The sequence below is a fragment of the Nesoenas mayeri genome (assembly GCF_963082525.1).
Source record: "Nesoenas mayeri genome assembly, chromosome: 1".
Taxonomy (NCBI): domain Eukaryota; kingdom Metazoa; phylum Chordata; class Aves; order Columbiformes; family Columbidae; genus Nesoenas; species Nesoenas mayeri.
The window spans coordinates 59,918,232-59,938,107 of NC_137541.1; the positions used below are offsets into that span (position 1 = coordinate 59,918,232).

General features: G+C 36.9%; 1 protein-coding gene across 1 annotated transcript in view; it reads right to left on the bottom strand.

Moving 5' to 3' along the window:
• Positions 1-5,704: 5,704 nt before the first annotated feature.
• MTPN (myotrophin) overlaps positions 5,705-19,876 on the bottom strand; it is a 41,073-nt gene continuing 26,901 nt past the window's right edge. Inside the window, exon 4 of the mRNA XM_080363903.1 lies at positions 5,705-9,148. Within this exon, the coding sequence (XP_080220029.1) occupies positions 9,062-9,148 (87 nt within the window). The 3' untranslated portion in view covers positions 5,705-9,061. The remainder of the gene's footprint in view (positions 9,149-19,876) is intronic.

Below are 19,876 nucleotides of genomic sequence, written 5' to 3' on the forward strand. Positions count from 1 at the left end.
CTTATTCATTAAAATGTCAAATGCTTAGGGAAACAGGCTTGTTTGTTGAACATAAAACCTGAATGTAATACTTTTCTTTGCCTTATCACATCAACAACTATCACCCTCCATTCCCCTAGACTGAAGCTCAGATGTTTGTGAACTTCTCTTACCATTGTTATTGAAAAGTATATTGTCTGCAATTATAACTGTGAGGAAATGAGCTTGAAATAGCTTGTTGCTATGTAATCTCATTTTTATGTCCTTCGCTTGCGTGCCTTGTTTTTTGGTGTAAAAGTCTAAAATACCACAAAGCCTACTCAAGCTCCTTGGTCTTTTTACCCTTCTGTGTTACAGCTGTTTTTTAAAATCCTGATCTTCACTATGGCATTTTGTCTAGATAATTAAAAATAAGTTGTCTGCTGCTGAGTCATCCTGCTGTTAGAATGTCCAATCTTGGAGGGGTGCATTTGCTCAGGTATATTTTGAATTGTGCTGTATCATAACAATAAAATTGGAGTCATAAGGTCAACTACACTGTAAAAAGCAGTAGGACCACAACACAGACCATGTCTTCTATTTCTGCCAGAGTATGATATATTAACCATCAACAGTTCAGTATGCAAATTAAGTACCTTGTGGTTTTAAGAGAATTATGTTGCTCCACAGGTTGAAACAAAATAGAGTCATTTACATTCTTCATATTAACCTCTAGCATTAGGAGAGAAGCAGTCAAAAGGGTGCCAAGAATTTGAACAATGTGCTGGTGAAACCACTTGTGTTACATCCACATTATTTCAGGATAGCACCAAGGATCTCTGTGGCACCACTGATATTACTGTATTTCACAACCACTTTGCCTTCCAGTAGTTTTCAGGGAAAAAAAACCAAACCAAACCAACCAACAAGGAGAAAGTAAACCACATTATTCTAATCTTACAGCTACTCAGTGTACACCTGATGTGAAGCAAAGCAGTAGAGATAAAGCATCTGATACAAAAAGAAACAGGACATACTACTGTAATATTTGATGTGGAGAACAAGCATGGAGATAGGGTGGAAAAAGTCTTTAATTCACTTAATTTCTCCTCAGTCTTTCCTCCTGTGATTTTAATTCCTCCTTTCCTTTTACAGATGACAGACAGCCTTAGATGGAGAACTTTCTAGTAACATCTACAAACAAGTTCTCAGCCTCCTTTCTAGGCACCTATTAAAAAGACAAAGCTGTGATGGGGTAAAGTACAGCTTTTGAAAGCTGTACATTCAGGAAGGGCAGATAAATATGAGAGAATGGGAGCATGTGTCACCGGTCAGCTCCCACATGTGGGGAACAAATGCAGTTGACAGAATTCTAGAAACCACTCCAGGAGACTTTGACATTATAGTATGTTTCACTCTCCGGGCATCTCTGTAAATCTCACCTCTGACAGTAAAAAAAAACCACAACAAAATCTTCAAACCCAGCCTCTGAGCTTTGCAAACTGGGAACAAAGGAATTCTCTTTGCCCCAAAGCGACCATCTGCTAACTAAGTGCCAATTCTTTTTTCTTTTTTTAAAAAGACAAGAGAGAATAGCCAACATGTATCCAGCTGTTTATAGTGAGAACACAGTCTTAGAAACATCTCTGTATTAACTGTACAGGTTATGCAGCTTTATTGCCCTAGGCTGAGTCTTATTTCTTTCAAGTTATTGTTTAATATGGCTTTGTAAATATTTAATTCATAGTTATCTTCAGAACTTTCATTAATTTATAAGCTTGGGTTTTGTTCTTACATTTTAAACCTCTGACAATAGACATTGGTGTGCTTCCCATCTGTTTCATCTCTCTCTTTAAATAAGTTTTCCTGTGCTTTTGAGATGCTTATTGACACTGATCGCAAAACACACAAAAGTAACTCCTTTAAGGTGTGTCAGGTTCTGACAGATAATTCTTCCATCACCTTACAGGCTAAATAAAAAAAAAGCCAAAAAGGAGGAAAAAAAAAGTTTTCCTATGGAGAATTGAAATACAGAGGTTTGTGCATAGTCACAAAATAAATCTCTTGCTGTTGTACTGATCTCAGTTCCAATGATATTTCATCCAATGGCTCAAACAAAAACTATTTCCTCCCATATTATGTTTATGCCCAGTGTTCAGGATTTGTCTACATGTAGATATTGTCATCAGGTGTAGAACTAGATTTTCATAGTAATTTGTCAACAGCACAGTTGGGAAGTAAACTTCAGCACAACTGTTCTTATATAATAGATAAGAATACAAACATTTGCTACATTACTTTTCATTAAAAATAATGCAAAAGATACATTTCTGTTAGAAAGGGTGAACTTACACTTTTGCTTTATACAAAGGAGCAATGAAAGAAGCATTCCTCTTTGCAGAAACTGAACTAGGTAATAATAACCCCCATTCAGATATCTGTCTCTATGTTAGTCCTAATTAAACTTCTACATCTGCCCTGTGCTACAGTGCGCTGCAGCATGAAGCTCAATTAGAAGACACTACAAAAGTCCAAGGCATCACGCAGCTCTCCCCAGGATATTACCACTCTCACACGGAAACCAAGCTGAATAATTACATAGGGACGTGCAAGTTCGGTGGCTGCACGGTGAAGCTAGAAGGGAAAAAAACCCAAAGAAAACAACAAAAAAAGGCATTTTGTGTCAACCTGGAACATATCTGCTTTTTTCTCCACTAAAAATACATAAAAAAGAAGTGGGTGGTTGGATTTCTTTTGGTCTCTCCCAAGTAGCAAGGGACAGGGCAAGAGCAAATGGTCTCAAGTTGTGCCAGGGCAGGTTTAGATTGGATATTAGGAAAAATTCTTCATGGAAAGGCTTGTCAGGCATTGGAACAGGCTGCCCAGGGAAGTGGTGGAGTCACCATCCCTGACGGTGTTTAAAAGGTGTTTAGCTGAGGTTCTCAGGGACACGGTTTAGTGCTAGAGTTAGATTAGATTATGGCTGGACCTGATGATCCTGATGGTCTCTTCCAATTGAAATGATTCTATTCTATATGCTGCCGCTCTTCAAATAAAAGGTTACGTTTCTTAATTAAAAGTCTATTCCAAAAAGAAGTATAGCTTCATTTCCAGGAAAAATGACATACTTTTTAAGACCTCCAACCTCTAAACACTTTTGAGGCAAAATAAACACTCATCAAAGCTTTAAAATGGTTTCTTTTACTTTGAAAAAAAAAAAAAAAAAGCTTTGGTGAACAAACCGAAGTTTCTTCTGAATGTACTGAAGTATTACTTTCCGAGGAAAATGATAAGAAGCACGTATAAAGGAATGTTTCAAAGGCAACTAATTTCATATATGAAATGAAGTTGAGTTTATTGTAGGTCAAGAAATTATTTTTTAAACTGAGTTTTGGATCCTTCAAATTAGTGCTCAGCTTGAGACAACTAAAAGAAATTTTCCTTTAACAAATTGTACGATGGATACACAAACTATTCTGCTTCAGACACACTGTCCTGCCACTCAGCTTTAATGGCCCTGAGACAGACCTCAGTGCATGAAAAGGAAGGCCTCTATTAATAATTTTGCAATGTTGCAAAATGAAGGTACATTTGTGGAAAACAGAATATCACCAAAAAGTACAAAAGAATCCTGTATTCTGAAGCAGCCTGCAGTATTCCTGAAAACAGAGACATTTAGGACACAAGAGAATGGAGATGTGCACACAGGTGCTTTCCAAATACAATTAGAAAAGTGAAAAATCAAGACATTCCAAGACTTCTGTTTGAAAGAACGCTCTTCAAATTAAAATCAGATCACAACCACAAGCAATGGTACATAAACACAACTTTTATTAGTTTTAAATTATTAGAAATGTTGTTTTGGATTCTAAAGCAGGGAAAGGAGTGCTGCTCCTAGGAAAAATGCTCATTCACTTCCCACACAAACCACTATATGCTTTTGAAGCCCTTCAGGGCACTACATAAAACAAAGCGCTCTATCTAGGAAGTCTATGGCATTAACTTAGTTGAAAACTGTTCCAAAATGTCAGATTATGAAGGGGTGAAGGGATTGAAAGCAGCCCTGTGGAGAAGGACATGAGGGTACTGGTGGATGAAAGATTGGACATGACCCAGCAACGTGTGCTTGCAGCCCAGAAGGTAAATCATATCTTGGGCTGCATCAAAAGCAGCGTGGCTAGCAGGTGGAGGGAGGTGACTCTGCCCCTCTGCTCCCTTCCAGTGAGACCCCACCTGGAGTCCTGTGTCCAGCTCTGGAGGCCTCAGCACAGGAAAGACATGGACCTGTTGGAGAGGGGCCAGAGGAGGCCACAGAAATGATCAGAGGGCTGGAACAGCTGGAACAGCTCTGCTGTGAGGACAGGCTGGGAGAGTTGGGGTTGTTCAGCCTGGAGAAGGCTCCAAGGAGACCTTATTGTGGCCTTTCAGTGCTTAAAAGGAACCTATAAGAAAGATGGGGAGAGACTTTTTAGCAGGGCCTGTTGTGACAGGACAAGGGGTAATAGTTTTAAACTAAAAGAGGGGAGATTCAGGCTAAACATGAGGAAGAAATTTTTTACACTGAGGGTGGTGAAACCCTGTCCCAGGTTGCCCAGAGAGGTGGTAGATGCCCCATCCCTGGAGACATTCAAGGCTGGGCTGGATGGGGCTCTGAGCAACCTGATCTAGTTGAAGATGTCCCTGCTCATGGCAGGGGGTTGGACTCGATGAGCTTTGAAGGCCCCTTCCAATCCAAACTAATCTATGATTCTGTGATTATAAGTAGAACAAAAATATTTTGAGCAGAGCTTTGAGAATATACTTCTCTCAAAACAAAGAAACAATCAAGTGATCCAACTGAAAAAACTGGTTTCTTTGCCCAACTTCCTTTTTGGAAAGGAGCTGAGAAATCTATTTGTTCCAAAAGATCAGCCATAAACAGATATTAGGAAAAGTGTTTACATGTACAGATGAATTTGGTTAGCCAGGCACTGAGGAATGTGAATGAATGGAATCTGTGTTCTGAACCTTAGCTAGAATTTAGTCCTACAGAAAAGCTGTCCATTAAAAACAAACAAACAAGGTCAGATGAATTGAAGCACATACATCAATTGCTATCATACTGTTTGAACTGCTTTGGTATTAATGATGAACATAGCCCTCTTTTTTTCCAATATTTGATGGAAAGGTTCTTCATACAGCATTAAAAGGCCCTGTTTTCAAAGTTCAGCACAGAGAAATAGACAGATTAAGTTTCTTTTGAAATATTTTTTCCCATATTTATAGTTTTCCCACTTTGACACAACACCTGTTTGTACTTTTTCATTAAAAGTGCATAATTCTAGACAAATCTTACCAAACAAGCAATAGGAACTAGATCTCTACTGACAAACAAAGTTATAATAGGAAGTTCTGACCCAGTCACCATAAATATGCAACAATAATAATGAATACACATTTTATTTATACTTCAGCAGTGTTTTCTGTAAATAACTGTTTCAGTTTCTTCGATAAAGTACAGAATAAATCGCTTTAGTCTTCACAGGTAATAAGAGGAACATCCCTCTATCTACAAACCGCCTCCCAGAACTTAACATAGGAGATCTTCGACATTATGCATTACCATTTAATGCAGACTACAAGACCAGAGAATTAATCAAAACCTCTTTTAAATGAATCTAAGTAAAACAAAACAAAAGCAACTTAATATATTTAGTTCTCAAAGCAGCTTCCATTCCACATTTAAGTCTTATAAGTACCTGAAGATTTTAATCACTGTACATGTGAGCTGGAGCTCAGATGCCTTCCAGGCAAATAAAAAGTTGTAGCCAGAGATGAATAAAACACAGGAGCAGAAAGGGAAATAAAGCTCCACATTCTCATATCGCACAATTCAAGTTTATTCCATTCATTCTTGCAACACAAACTTAAAAATACAGTATCATTTAGCATTCTGATGTCTATGAACCATGATAATGATGGACCCAACTGTGTCAAAACAGTTAACAATGGTGTAAAGAGAAGTCAAATATCAAAATGCAGAGAGCACTAATTTTCTTCTGTCACTGCGTAGAAAGATGATTGTTTATCCATTTACAAAATATAATTAAGACAAGTTCCTTTTGAAATTTTGCATGCAACACTGCAATTGCTTGACCTAGGACACTCCACTCTTACCAGCTTCTTCTACAAATAATTAAACATTATGTTCAAAGATAAAGTTCCACTTAATTATCGTACTCCTTTTCCCATTTGCCGCACCCCTCTTAGGAAAAAGGAGCAGAGGGTACAAAATTCAAAATAAACTTAAGGTTATAACTTATTCAGCATAAATTTAAAAGGAAAAGGTTTAAGAACAGAGTGGATTTCCAAGTATATGTGATTCCAGTCTGACAAAGAATTTAAATTCTGTTTAGAGAATGTAAAATCATTTACAGTTTGGTATTTTCATCTAGTTAGGGGCTACTCAAAGATACAGCCAGCCACTTTTTTTTTGTTTGTTTTTTCCAAAGTAGAGCTAGCAAGGGAATAAACAAACAAGCCCAGTTTCCAGACAAATACAAAAGCATAAGCTTTTATTATTACTTACTTGCTTTTTTTGTTGTTTTTTCTTTTTTTAAATCCTGGGCAAAATGATCAAACACCTCTCACGTAGTGCAAAAAGCATGGAAGTATTTCTTCTTTATGAGCCAAACATTAAATGCCCTCTTTTAACTATCTTGAAAGGCAGCTTGGGTATGTATTACAGCCAATTAACACTTGTATCACTCAAGTTTGTTTGCATTTTTTTTTCCTCTCAAGTAAGAAAAAAATTAGGTGTCCACATAATTGTAGAAAAAAGGAGGCAAAATTGCCTCAGTGAAACAGCAGAAGAGTTAGTACAAAGATGATCTTTCTTTACTATGGTAATGCTCACTAAAATGAGAATGGAAGGGAAAGGCAGGAAAGAATACAGAGGAAAAAAAAAAAACCAAAACAAAAACCAAACCACTATGGCCAGACAACTTGACACTAATCAACACAAAAAACTTGAATAATCAAGTTTTTTTTTTCACATAAAAACAGATTGCAGTTTTCTAGACTAGTATTTTCTTAGCTAAGTATTTAATAGCATAATATGGAGGCAAATTTATGCCAAGGATGATTACTTTCATAGCTGAATAAAGAGTTAAACCTATAGTCTATGTCCACACTATTACAATGACATGACAATCCAGCACTGATCAGAGATAAGATTAAAGAGTTCTCTTTAAATAGTCATTAAAAGCACTGTTCACCAAACATGCTTGTTCTTTTATCAGCAGCTCCAACTGATTTATCACTGATTTCCAACCCTTCTGCTCTTCCTTGCCATCTATCTCCAAAAAGCAAAGAGTAATTGCACTCTACAGTTTATGGCCAGAGTTGATTGTTTTCTCCATTGCTTTTCTTACGGGATGCGTACATGTAAATCAGTTTCTGCTCTCCTTTTACAGTCTAAATGCAAGGCTTTTTATAGCTGAGACATTCAACCATAATAAGCAACATTATTCAAGTAAAACTAAGTCTCCATTAAATATGAGTGGTAGTCACCAGCCTACTTCTACATCTTTTCAATTTCAACAGTGATATCAAAATATGAGCTACTTTTCCTTAATAATTCAGTATGAGACATTATATACATTTTTTTCTGTATTGTGTATGGTATCAGAAAGTTTGAAATTTGTATTCCAAAAAAGAGGAAGATGTATAGTTTGTGGTATGCATTTTTCTGTTATAAAACCTGTTACTCAGTTTTGGATGAATCAGCAGTCTAATGAAAATTTCAGGGTGAAAGCCAGAAGCTCAGATGTTCCTGAGGACCATAAGATGGGACAGGAAACCCTAAAACTTTGTTAAACACCTTCCTGTGAGTTATATCAAGGCTGTCACAGTACTGTCATACTTACTGGTATAGTAAATCTTATCTAGAAGTTGATGGTTAATGTGGTATAGTTGCACTAGGAACTTTCAGAACAAGCCCCAGGCCTTAATAAAACATCGGGGTTCATTCAGCAAGCAACAAAACACTGATTCAAAGATATGCACAATTAAAAGTGTTGTGTTTTTTTTCCTCCAGTAGTTAAAGCAAGTTAAGACTTCTACTTGTATGTCTTCCTGTTCCTAACACCTGAACTTAGAAAGCTTACATGTATTTTAAAAGTTTACAAAAAAAGTTTAGCAACAATTTTCACCTCACAGGAATGTTTGAATAATTACTGTTCATTTTCCACACTTGACTTTATTATCCTTGTGTACCAAACAGCCTGTAGCTTTCACACATGTCTATAAATTTTATGCTGACATGGTGAGTAAAGAAATTCTGTCTTACAATACTTTTGGAAGTAACTACAGTGACATTTTGAACTCTCTCAAAAACCAGCTGCTTAAAAGGTCTGTCCTGGACTAGAACAAACATGGGAAAGAAAAAAAAAATCAAGTTCAAGCATCCAAAAGTACCTTGACAGATATCCTGGAGTGTTAACACCACCATGCCTCAACTGATCTTTCCTGGCTTACTCAAGAGTCAGAAAAACATCAGTATCAGATCCAATTAGTCAATATAAAGAACAGCTCCAATAACTAGTATCAAAAGTCCTCAAAACTGCAACATAAGCTTTAGGCAGAAGAAGAATAAAGCTACCCAGTGAGATAAAGTGAGAAAAGCAACCCAGCCACCTACATTACTACACTTCAGATTATGGCAGACACTAATAGCATGGGACAATTGTTTCCTTCACAATTAGTTTCAGGTACATAGCACAGTACTTCCACCTAAAATAATATTTCAACAAAAATCTTAGTACTAACCTAGGAGGTTTACAAGCCAAAAATTCAAGATCATGGTCTGTCTTCCTTCTTCCATTTTCACTAGAACCAGGAAGAGATTGTGCACTGAAAAGAAGTCCTAGAGGGACACTGTTCATAATAGTTTTCAACCCTCTCCTAACAGATTATCTTTGATACAAGCCTCTAACTAGTCTGATTCATAAAGAACTTCCCTCCCCCCAAAGTATTTAGCTGAAGAAGCTGGAAGATGCAAAGAGTGACAGACAGGCAGCAGTGTGAGGCCACAGGAGAGACATTTAAGATATCGGTCCATTCGTCACTGAAGAAGAGTTTTGATTGCCTGGTTGTCAGTGGCTTCAAAGGCAGTTAGTCCATCTGGGCCTTTCACAGTCTTATCAGCACCCTGTAAAGACATGAAGAAGGATTGTCAATTCATAAAGTCAGGCTGTTGTAGTATTACATTTGTCACAAAAGTTACTCTGGATAATTATATTGATTACAAAAGGCTTTTTAATGCAGAGCATTTTTTTCGTTTAGAAACCAAACAGACAAGATTTATGTGCAAAATGATTTGGTACACAGCTACTCTAAATTTCAAAATTTACTTTAGAACTAAGAAAAAAAAGTCATGTCTTTGTCACACAGTAAGTTGCAAGATCAACAAATCATCAACTCATCTTTGATAGGAACAGAAGGATTTGATTTTTTTCCAGCAACTACTCACATGAATGCAAGAATTTATTATTACATACTTCCATGAAATCTATGGTTCAGCAAGGTTTTTCACATGCCATATTAAACAGGTGATTTCTGGAAGAGCTTACTAATGAATCATACTATTTTCTTTTTATATCATGAAAGACTTCATCCATCTAGGACTGTGCTTCTCTCCCATTTTGGAAAAATCCCTATTGCTACATAAAAAAAGCTCAAATCATTCCCAGTCAAAAAGTGATCCAGTTTGTTTTGAATAAGTTATGTCTACACCTAAAAGGCAACAAAACAGAATAGGAGGGCAGCAGGAGGATAGAGGATAACATAAATACACGAACTAGACAAACTGCAGAATAGTAAGCACAAACACAGCCTCCACGCTAGAATTACAAAAGAGAAAAGAAGAGAAGGAAAGAGTGATTACCTAGTCATGTTTGTTTTGAGCACTGTGTAGTCATATAAATAAAAGTGAAAAAGCAGACTAAACTGTAAACAGGATAGCTAAATAAAGGGATAAAAGTTACTAGAGAACACAGGACTGACTACAGAGATCAAGAGACGTTTCCTGAAAATAAGACAGATTCCAGAACACCTCCTCTTGAGAAGATACACATATTTTAAAGTGAGATTTGTGTATCTGTTCAATCAAGTGACAGGGAAAAGCACTGTGGGTGGCAAGAGCATGTACTGCAGAGGTTTGTTTCTAGTTTTACACATAAACTCTTAGTTGAATAATCTCTTCTCAATCACATTACAAGGAAGGAAGCACACAGATTAATAGTAAAGGACACCTGATAGTTTTCTAATAACATAACATAACAGACATAGAATTTCAAGTGCTTCTTTACTGATAAAAGATAATACACATAAAACACCACTAAACTTTCATATGTAATACTATATCAACTCTCAGCCCATCTAACTTCCCACAGTAACTGTTTCTAACAATCCAATAAACTGGACCTGACGTTACTATGATTTGCTGCCAATATTACTTTTCATAACATTGAATATTTCTAAATAGAGTTTAGAGGTCTCAAAGATGGAAATATTCTGACATTCTAAAAGGATGACTTTATAGTGGTTTCTAAGGCACCAGTGCCCATTCTGCAGCCCACCAGCCAAGCTGATCCCATTGCAGCAGTTCATCTTCTTTGTAGCCCCCAGAGACCCCCAGTGCCAGACGTGAGCTGAACAGACTGTTTTGTTTGGTGGCCATCAGGTGTGGGGCAGGGAATTAGGCTTCTGCTATCAGGGAAAGAGCCGGGGAAAATAACGTGGTCTGAAAACTCCAGTAAAGAATTCAGAGAGGGATACTTAAAATTGCCGTAATTCCCTCCAGGTAGCTGACTCTAATACCTTTCAGGTAGCAGAATATAGGCATATGTTTTGTGCATATGCAATAAATTCACTCCAGTAACAGAAGCAATCATAATATTTATCTCTCTCCTGTCACCATGTAGCATCCTTGGCCCAAACAGTATGCAGTATGCTACAGTACCACTGTTCTGTTGGGTATGAACCTGATCTGAACTGTTCTCTTCCTGAGAAGTGACTAGTTGGTCATGGCAAACACAGCTTAAGCGGAAACCACAGAAATTCACTGCTTGTGAAACATTTATTTTTTCTCTTAAAAATCCTGAGATATTTGGCAGGTATTATCTTAGCTGTCCTGGGAGAAGAAAGGCAACCAGGAAAGTAATGGTTTATTTTGCAGGTGTTGATTATTTCTACTGCTTAGATAGCACTCTCAGATTAGAGCAGGAGTGTCAAACTCATTTTCACCGTGTGCTACATCAGCCTCACGGTTGCCTTCAGAGGGCCGAATGTAATTTTAGGATTTGGCCCATGGGCCTTGTGTTTGCCACTTGGCTACATGCATTGTACTCCTTTATCACTGACACTGTCTCATAACACAAAAGACATACTGTTTTTTCTCCTAGGAACACAAACATGTATTCACTTTCCCATCTCTCGTTAAATTGCCTTCCGTCTGCATCAATCTTTCTGGTGTTCCCCATCAGTCTCACCTATTACTCTTCTTACACAGGCTCACTGCTCTCCTGTAGCTACAGCCACAGTTCCTGCAGCATAACACGCGTCACACGTGACCAGTGTGCGGGCAGGAGCCTGGGGGCAAAGAGCTTGTCACTGCCACTGGGTTGAAACAAAGCACCAAGCTGGATAAAACAAAGTGGAGGGCTGGATTCAGCCCACGGGCCGTGTGTTTGACAACTGTGGATGAGAGCCCATGTGGAAATCAAAAGGCCTTCAAAGCTGCTCCTTGGTGTTAAGCTCGGAAAACGTGAAGGAACTTAGACTTGAAGAAAAATGGAACTATGTGGTAACTGACCTGTCAGTATTCATCTTGAATCCGAGTTTAACTTATAAAACTCTCCCTCAATGTATCAGCATTTAGGGTATAAAAGATATAACTGTTAACTGAAGTAACTTTAAATTATAAAGAGAACTTTAGTTTAGATGCAGGACTGGTTTCCATCCCCATGCACGTTTGTATTTCAGAGAAGTTACAGACATGGAAAGCCTGAGTTTCTATAATGGTTTTACTGAAGGATAGGAGGGTCATGACTACATAAGGAAGACACAGTTTAATAAACTCAGTGTTAATAAGTTAGAAGAACTAGCTTCTCAGCTAGGCAGAATGATTCCTACCTGCATTCAATAGAACGAGAAGGAAGTAACAAAGTTCAGGTCAAGAGGAATTGAACTTTTAGAAGCAGAACAACACTGCCTGGAAGCAAGTTCAATGGAAAGTTCATCAGAGTACAATGATTCCACAGTACTGTCTGTTTCCCCAAAGTAAAAAGCTATTAACATTTTATGTTTGTCATATGTTCGCTTCTTAAAATACACACACAAATATATATAAACTCTCTTTGGCAGGGTAATAACAAACAAGAATGTTTACCCTCTTAAGCCACTGGGCAAAGCACAAAAGTTAAACGTGCTCTGAAGGCAGCACAACAGCTACTTGGGTACAGTTGCAGCTCAGAAAAACCCCCCACGAAGGCATGAGATAAAGACAGTGCAGAGCTGTCACCAAACCCTGTGAAACTGAAATTGGGGGCACTTAATAAAGCTGGTAGAAGACTGGTTTACACAACAAGCAACAAACTTCCAAAACAAGTTGCCAGACAAAGTTACGGAGGCAGATATCAGCATGTTCAAAAAGAATATAGATGTATTCATGGGCAACAAATCTACGACCACTTATGAAAGGGGACAGATGCGTGTAGCTCTAAATTTTCCAACAGAACAATTATGAATAGGGGGAATAAGTGAGCAGAAGTGGTCATACTCACAACTCTTCCCAAATGACATCTCTGCCACTGTCAGCAGAGAAAAAAAGGTGCTAAATTACCTAACTCAATAGGGTATTTCTTACAACACATTTTTAGTAGAAAGTAGAAATTAAACTGCATTAGATATTTTACAAAACCAGAACAACTTTGAAAGATGAACAAATGGATGATCTTTCATGATAAACCTCATTCTCCATTAGAAGCATTTGAAATGGTTTAATTGTCTATTATAACAAAGTATTGGTTTCTCCTAGACAAAAATAATTATAGTTTTACATTACAAAAATCAAATATAAAATTCTTAAAGAAAACCATGGAACAATTTGAATTTTATATATATCTTTCTGCTTTTCAAACAGGTATCCCTTAAATCTGCTATATCTGAAAATTCCCTGGAAGCAAACTGAAATACAGTGACTGATGTTCCTTCAGTTCAGTTCTTAGCACTCAGTACTTCATCTGTTATAGAAGGCTGGTACATAATATGAGCAAAATAAAAACCCGGTATTCTGGAAGACAATTCAGTTCTAATTTTGTCAAAAACTACTAAAAATTAATTTCCTCACTAATAGTAGAATATCTTCCAATATTATGATGTTATTTAACATTTTTAATAATACTGAAAAGGTAAAAGTGAAAAAATGAACACACGATAGGACATTTCTGCCTCACTTTAAAGTCATTACATGCTGCAAACCAATTTATTGTTTAAAATTAAAGTCTATTTTAATATGCCTCAAATTCCTGGAAATATATTTTAAGATTAATAAATCTGTTAATGTAGTAGTAAGTACTGTTAATGTAGTAGTAAGAGAACAAGTCCTGCCTTTGAACTTTAGACTAAAGCTAATTACTTGCATGTAATACAGTAACTCAGAGAAAAACAACATGTTCAGCTGAAACTCAAATGCTGATGGAGCAGTTCTAGGTAGCACTACAAACCTCCATAGGTCTGTACTTTGGGATGTCTACAGTATGACATCCCACACATTTTCATAAACTTGAAAGATATACTAAAATGTCCCAAAAGTATTTCTAGTATTTTCAGTATTATATACTGTGTAAGTAAGGTTTGATAGTTTAAAAGGGAAGGATTATAAAAAAGGGCAGTTTTGTAGGAGTATGCAAAATTAATTATTCAAAAGATATATATTTGAAGGATACAGTATTCTGATCTCAAGCCTGACCAAAAAAAGTGTGTATTAGAAAAGTATGTGTCAACTCAGACCTAGAAGGTTTATGCTAATTCTAGTAGCTATAACACCTTAAGACTAAATTAATTCTAATTTAGTAAATTCACCTATCCCTTGTCAATAGCAGTAAAAAACATCTTCACCCATTATGTATTTGAGGTACTTGGGATCTTTCAATTTTTGAGAATTAATATGATGCTATATTATTACCTTCTGATAATAGTAGGTTAATTAAGATTTTTGGAGGCTGATCTAGCATACCTGTAGCAGCTGTTTCTTAATCTAAACATTAAAATCTTGTGCCCACATGGAAAGTAAAGTCTTTCCAAATGTACAGAAAAGTTACAAGTAAAAAACCTCACATTTAAATTTATTTCCCCACTTTAGTATGTTTTACAGTTTTAGAATGAATGGACGATTTTACAGGATCATAGAATATCTCAAGTTGGAAAGGACTCATAAGGATTGTCCAACTCCCTACTTCTTGCAGGACAACATTGGAACTTTAATCTCTATAGGTTTGGAAGGAGTGACACTATCTGAATATTGAACATGCCAACAAAAACTCTGGTTTTGATATTTAATTTACCACTTTATCAATGTTTTCTTTTAGTCAGGCCTGAACTATCAGATATGATCACAGTTGTGCCAAGGTAAAAACTATGTCATGACTTCAATCTGTCAAAAAATCCTTATAGTAATTTATTATGGATGATCACTACACTTAATACAACAGCAGTGCTTGAAAACAATCATTTGTGAACTCAACTTTTGAGGTTTTCAAATCACACTTAAGTTTCTTATAGTGTAATGAATCAAACCAAGCATTGCTGATTCCAAAATTAAAACATTTGAACAAGGCATCAAGAAGATCTCACTGAAAAACTGACTTCAGAATAAAGTGCATGAAAAAGGCCCTTTTGAGAAACTACCTTTGGAAGAGTAGAATATAGCGACCCTTAAGTCATGTTAAGTGTTTATCAGTAATCCTATTTATGCACTGCAATTACAGAGCAAAGTCATAGAACTATTTCATTTTGTTTTAAACAATGGAAGCAGTTTTACTTACGCAAAATAACTGAGTGTTGGTTATAGCTATCTTTTCATATTGGAAGAAATGTCTGAACTTCAATACCAAGATAAGTTATGGTAATGTGAAGCAACAGTTTGAAGTGCTTTAATCATAAAACCATAATTCAACAATTGTTTTTTGCTATGCTTCATGAATAGAAAAAAGAAATAAAAACAAATAGTAGGGAGTTAAATTCATGCAACCATTACAATACATCAAAATCTGGGGGGGGAAAAAAAAAGCTAAACCTGAACAAAGGATTTACCAAAGAGTAAAAGCAGCATAGAGCTATTTGCTTTCTGAAGCTGCAAAGTTACTGCTTAAACCTCCAGAGTACTTATTTGCAACCACTAATGAATATTAAAACCACATTTCAAATATTTCCTGTAAAACCCACCATGAAATTCCATCAAATGATTCTTCAGAGTCCTTAGTTCACCATTTTTGATGTATGTACTTTCCAAAGACAAACCAAACATTATGGGATTACCTGTCTTTCACAGAAGGTCACATGTTTGCAGGATTGTAAGAAGAAACTTAATGACTTGGTTTAGGGAGCTCTTAATACCCTCCAGAGACAGCAATTTGAAATGCTAGAATAAGTGGTATAACACACAGGATTAAGGAAGAAGCTCTCCTGCAGTTTTTGTATCGCTGCAGTTTTAATATGTAGCCAAATGCTATAGGATCACCAGGCAGTTTAGTAAATGTTAACTATATCATCATTTGGAGCCATGGCTGAGCCAAGACAGAAGTTAATGCATTCTTAGGGAGTGGTGGGAAGGAGAGGCAGGAAATAATATCTATGAAATCTGAACTTATGCAGAAGTAGTCAGTTCCAGTTCCCTGAAACCGCACAAGAGATGTAGCGGCAGAGTATACTCTGTTTTGGCAGGCATAATATTCTAGACTTTCTTCATCCAGTGAAACCCCTTCTCATTGAGCATGCAGCTCCGGCTCCTTTTTCAAGCATCTATTTCACTTCACTTCTCACCTCCTTAAAGTCTCACCCCACCTACAATTGTAGCTGAATGTCACTTTCCACACAAAGGTCAAAACCATTATTATTAACCCAAATTAGTATTCAGATTTCACCCAGCCTATTTTTTCAGAAGGATTTTTAGTGGTTTTATTTTCATTGCTAAAATGAAGGAGTAGAAAGCTTTCTTTTCTTAGCAAATGCATATAGTTAATTACAAATACTTCTCCCAGGAAATTTGCACCAGTTTGACTGAAAATGAGTTAATTTTCTTCATGTAGTTAGAAACCTTTCTTTTTCATACCTAGCATGGTCATTATTTGGACTTAGTTTGAGAAGAGAGAACACCCCATGGACAGAGTTAATGTTTTTAATTGCTCTGGTCTGAAAGCCAAGGTCATTTTGTGACCTTTGCCCACAGGTGTGAGGCATCGAGGAAGGGGTACAGAGATGGGGCAGAGCTTGACTGACATCCAGACCGATCAATGTGAGTATTCCATCCCATTAGCATCATGCTTCATATTTAAGGAGAGTCTGGATCTTCCAGTCTCTCGTGTTCTTTTCTCGTCTCTTTGCTCTTGGAGAGCTGTTCGGGGGAGTTCTATTCGGGACTTTCATTAGTTCAGCTTTTTGCCATCCTGCCATTTTGCAGAGGCTTCTGGGCCCTTCTGCCTTTTTCCTGCCCCCCCCCCCCCCCCCCTTTCTTTCTTTTCCTTTTGTCTCTCTCCAGGATTAGCTGTCAGGACTAGGTGCTGTTTCCTGAGACTGGCTGCTCAGTGTAGACAGAACTCACAAGGAATTGCACTGAGTATCTTTTATTTTATATTCTATTTCTCTTATATATATATATAAAATATATGTATTTTTTATATATATATATATATATATTTACTAGTAGTGTACTAGTATTTTGTTATTTTTTAAAACTCTGTTTATCTTAATCCAAGTTTTTCCCTTCCCTTTTGATTCCCCCATTTGGTGGGGGACAAAGGAGAGTGAGCAAGCAGCTGCTGTGGTTGTACTGCTAACTCTGGTTAATCCAGGACACAATGAAACTGTGTATCCAAACAACATTATTTCGTGTGATCAGGTACTTTCAAATAGAGGCCTCCCAACATATACTTCCAGCTATATTTCAATTACCATACATTTTACAATGCACAATTAAGGAATAAAGACTTGCATGCAAACAAACAAACAAAAGAAATACAGCTGTGGTAAAAGTTATGCAAGGGCTAGTTAACCTTTAACCTTGAATATTTTTTTCTCTCAGAAAAGAATTTGTAAGGATGCATTAATCCTTCAGGTATGACAATATCCCAGGTACCTGTTGTCCAATGACAATAGCTGGTGCTTCTTTAGCTTATCAAAACTAATAAAATCAAACCAGGCTTTCAAAATTATGACGACAAATAGGCTTGCAAAAATATTTTCCCCACAGTTCTGTAAAAATAAACATGAAGTATGGCAATGGAGAGAAAGAGACCACTTCTGTCTTTGTGACTAATAGTATAAGGCCAGTATGGGTATACAGGACACTACAGGGCTAGCTAAAGGGACTTCAGATTCATCCTTTTCACCTGTTCCATGTCTCTTACTCTCAAGTTTCATCTGAAATTCATCCATCCCCTATAAAAAAACTGCCACAACAGAGACAGCTGAGCAAGCATTTAGTACATGGAAACAAGCAAACACCATCTGCCATTTACCATGGAAAAACACAGAGACTAGGAGAGCAGTAAAACAGAGAAACTGGGTTCTACTGAAACACATCCAAAGAAGAGTGATGAAGCTGATGAAGGGTCTGGAGAACAAGCCATATGTTTAGCCTAGAAAAAAAGAGTCTAGCAGGAGAACTTATTGCTCTCTACAATTATCTGAAAGGAGCAAGGTGAGTGTCAGTCGTGTTTCCCAGGCAAAAAGTAACAGGTCGAGAAGACACAGCCACAAGTTGTACCATGGGAGGTACAGATAGGGTATTAGGAAAATTTTTTTTCACTGAAAGGGTTATCAAGCACTGAAACATGCTGCCCATGAAAGTGGTTGAATCACTATCCCTGGAGGTATTTAAAAGATGTGTAGATGTAGCACTTAGGGACATGGTTTAGTGGTAGACATGGCAGTGTTAGGTTTATGGTTGAACTTCATGATCTTAAGAGTCTTTTCCAACCTAAATGATTTTAAGATTCTATCAGTTCAGCTGTACACAGGCTGCCAGTGATTCCCAGGGAAACCACCTGCCGTCACTATTCCAAAAACTAATTTGTATTTTAGACACAGTGTCATGGCAGCATTCAACTTCCATGAATGATAAGCATTAGCTAAGAACCCCAAAACAGTCTTTTCTGAGGAATAACAAGAGTAACAACTGTGCTTTATCATACAAAAGCCTTGCTGGAAGTTACTTGAAATTCTATAAAATAAATTGCTGCTTTTTAAGGCACAACAGTTGGTATCACAGCTTCAACTCTTAGTATCATCTACAGCAGGGGTGTCAAACTCATTTTCACCATGGGCCACATCAGCCTCACAGTTGCCTTCAAAGGCAATGTAATTTTAGGACTCTATAAATGTAGGAGTGGTTACATTTTTACAGTCCTAAAATCATATTCAGCTCTTTGAAGGCAACCATGAGCCTGATGGGTTCCCTGGTGAAGATGAGTTTGACACCCCTGATCTACAGGAAATCGAATTAGTCATGTAACATGTACATTAAATTTTTTTTGTAGAGACTGAATTGATAAGAGCCAGCACAGACCCCCCAGTACTTTTCAAGTTAAGCTCTTATGAATGTAAACTGTTTCTAACATCAGCTTAGAAGCAGCTTGGCTGTGTTTCACTCTGCAACTGTACCAGTTTCAAAAAGAGAAAGCACAGCGCTGTAGCAGCCCAGGCTACTTTAGCTTAAGATCAAGTAGTCACCCTAATCATTCTAGTCAGTTTAAGAGCTTAGAATCTTGATTCAGTGTCTCTACTATGTATATGTATTTATTATCCTCTGACAGTGAATTATGCCCAAATACTTTTAATGCCTTTACTGCTTTTAGTGGAAGATTGTTAAAAGAATGCACTGCAGTCACACTACACTAGAGAGTAATCAGCTTACTTCTATCAGATGACTGAATCTTCAACAGTAACAGAGTTTACAAAAGTCCTGGAGTCACTTTGACTAAGCTAACCTTCATATTTGGTACTTCTATTAAGGTATATTTTTTGCATTTTATGTCCTATTAACGTCCAAAACATTTGTTGGAATTCTTGTGGAATGCAAACACACTAAGGAGATATTCATCACTGTTTATCAGATCTCAAAAACAGTGAAAGTACAAAAGAATATTCATTATTTCTGATTAAAAATGTTGAAGAGGTTATTGAATTCTAGTTCAACAGCTTAAGGGATATTCTATGACAGGGGCCACATATGCAAGAGATCAACTAACAGGGTAAATGAAGGCAGCTGAGAATAGGTGTATGTAAAAACATGAAACTTCTCAGCAGTAAGTAGAAGTTTAGTATTCACAAAAGCACCACAGAAGAGCTTTGAAGAAAAATCTTAAATATATTGGTCCATGATTTGCAGTTTCACTATTTACATACACTAACATCACACACTGAATACTTGTCCTGCATTTGGAGTAACAATAAAAACCACCGCACTCCATAAGTAAGGAGGAAGAACATGAAACAGTCAAAGTTGAACAGTGAGTAATTTTTAGAACTTTGCTTTTTAGAACTTTGGTTTAACTACCTGATCTCCCACATATCTGCTATTAAAGAACGTATGAAATCAGACTATGTGAGAAACAAGGTGTAACCAACAGATGTTCAAACTAAAGTAATAAGATAACTG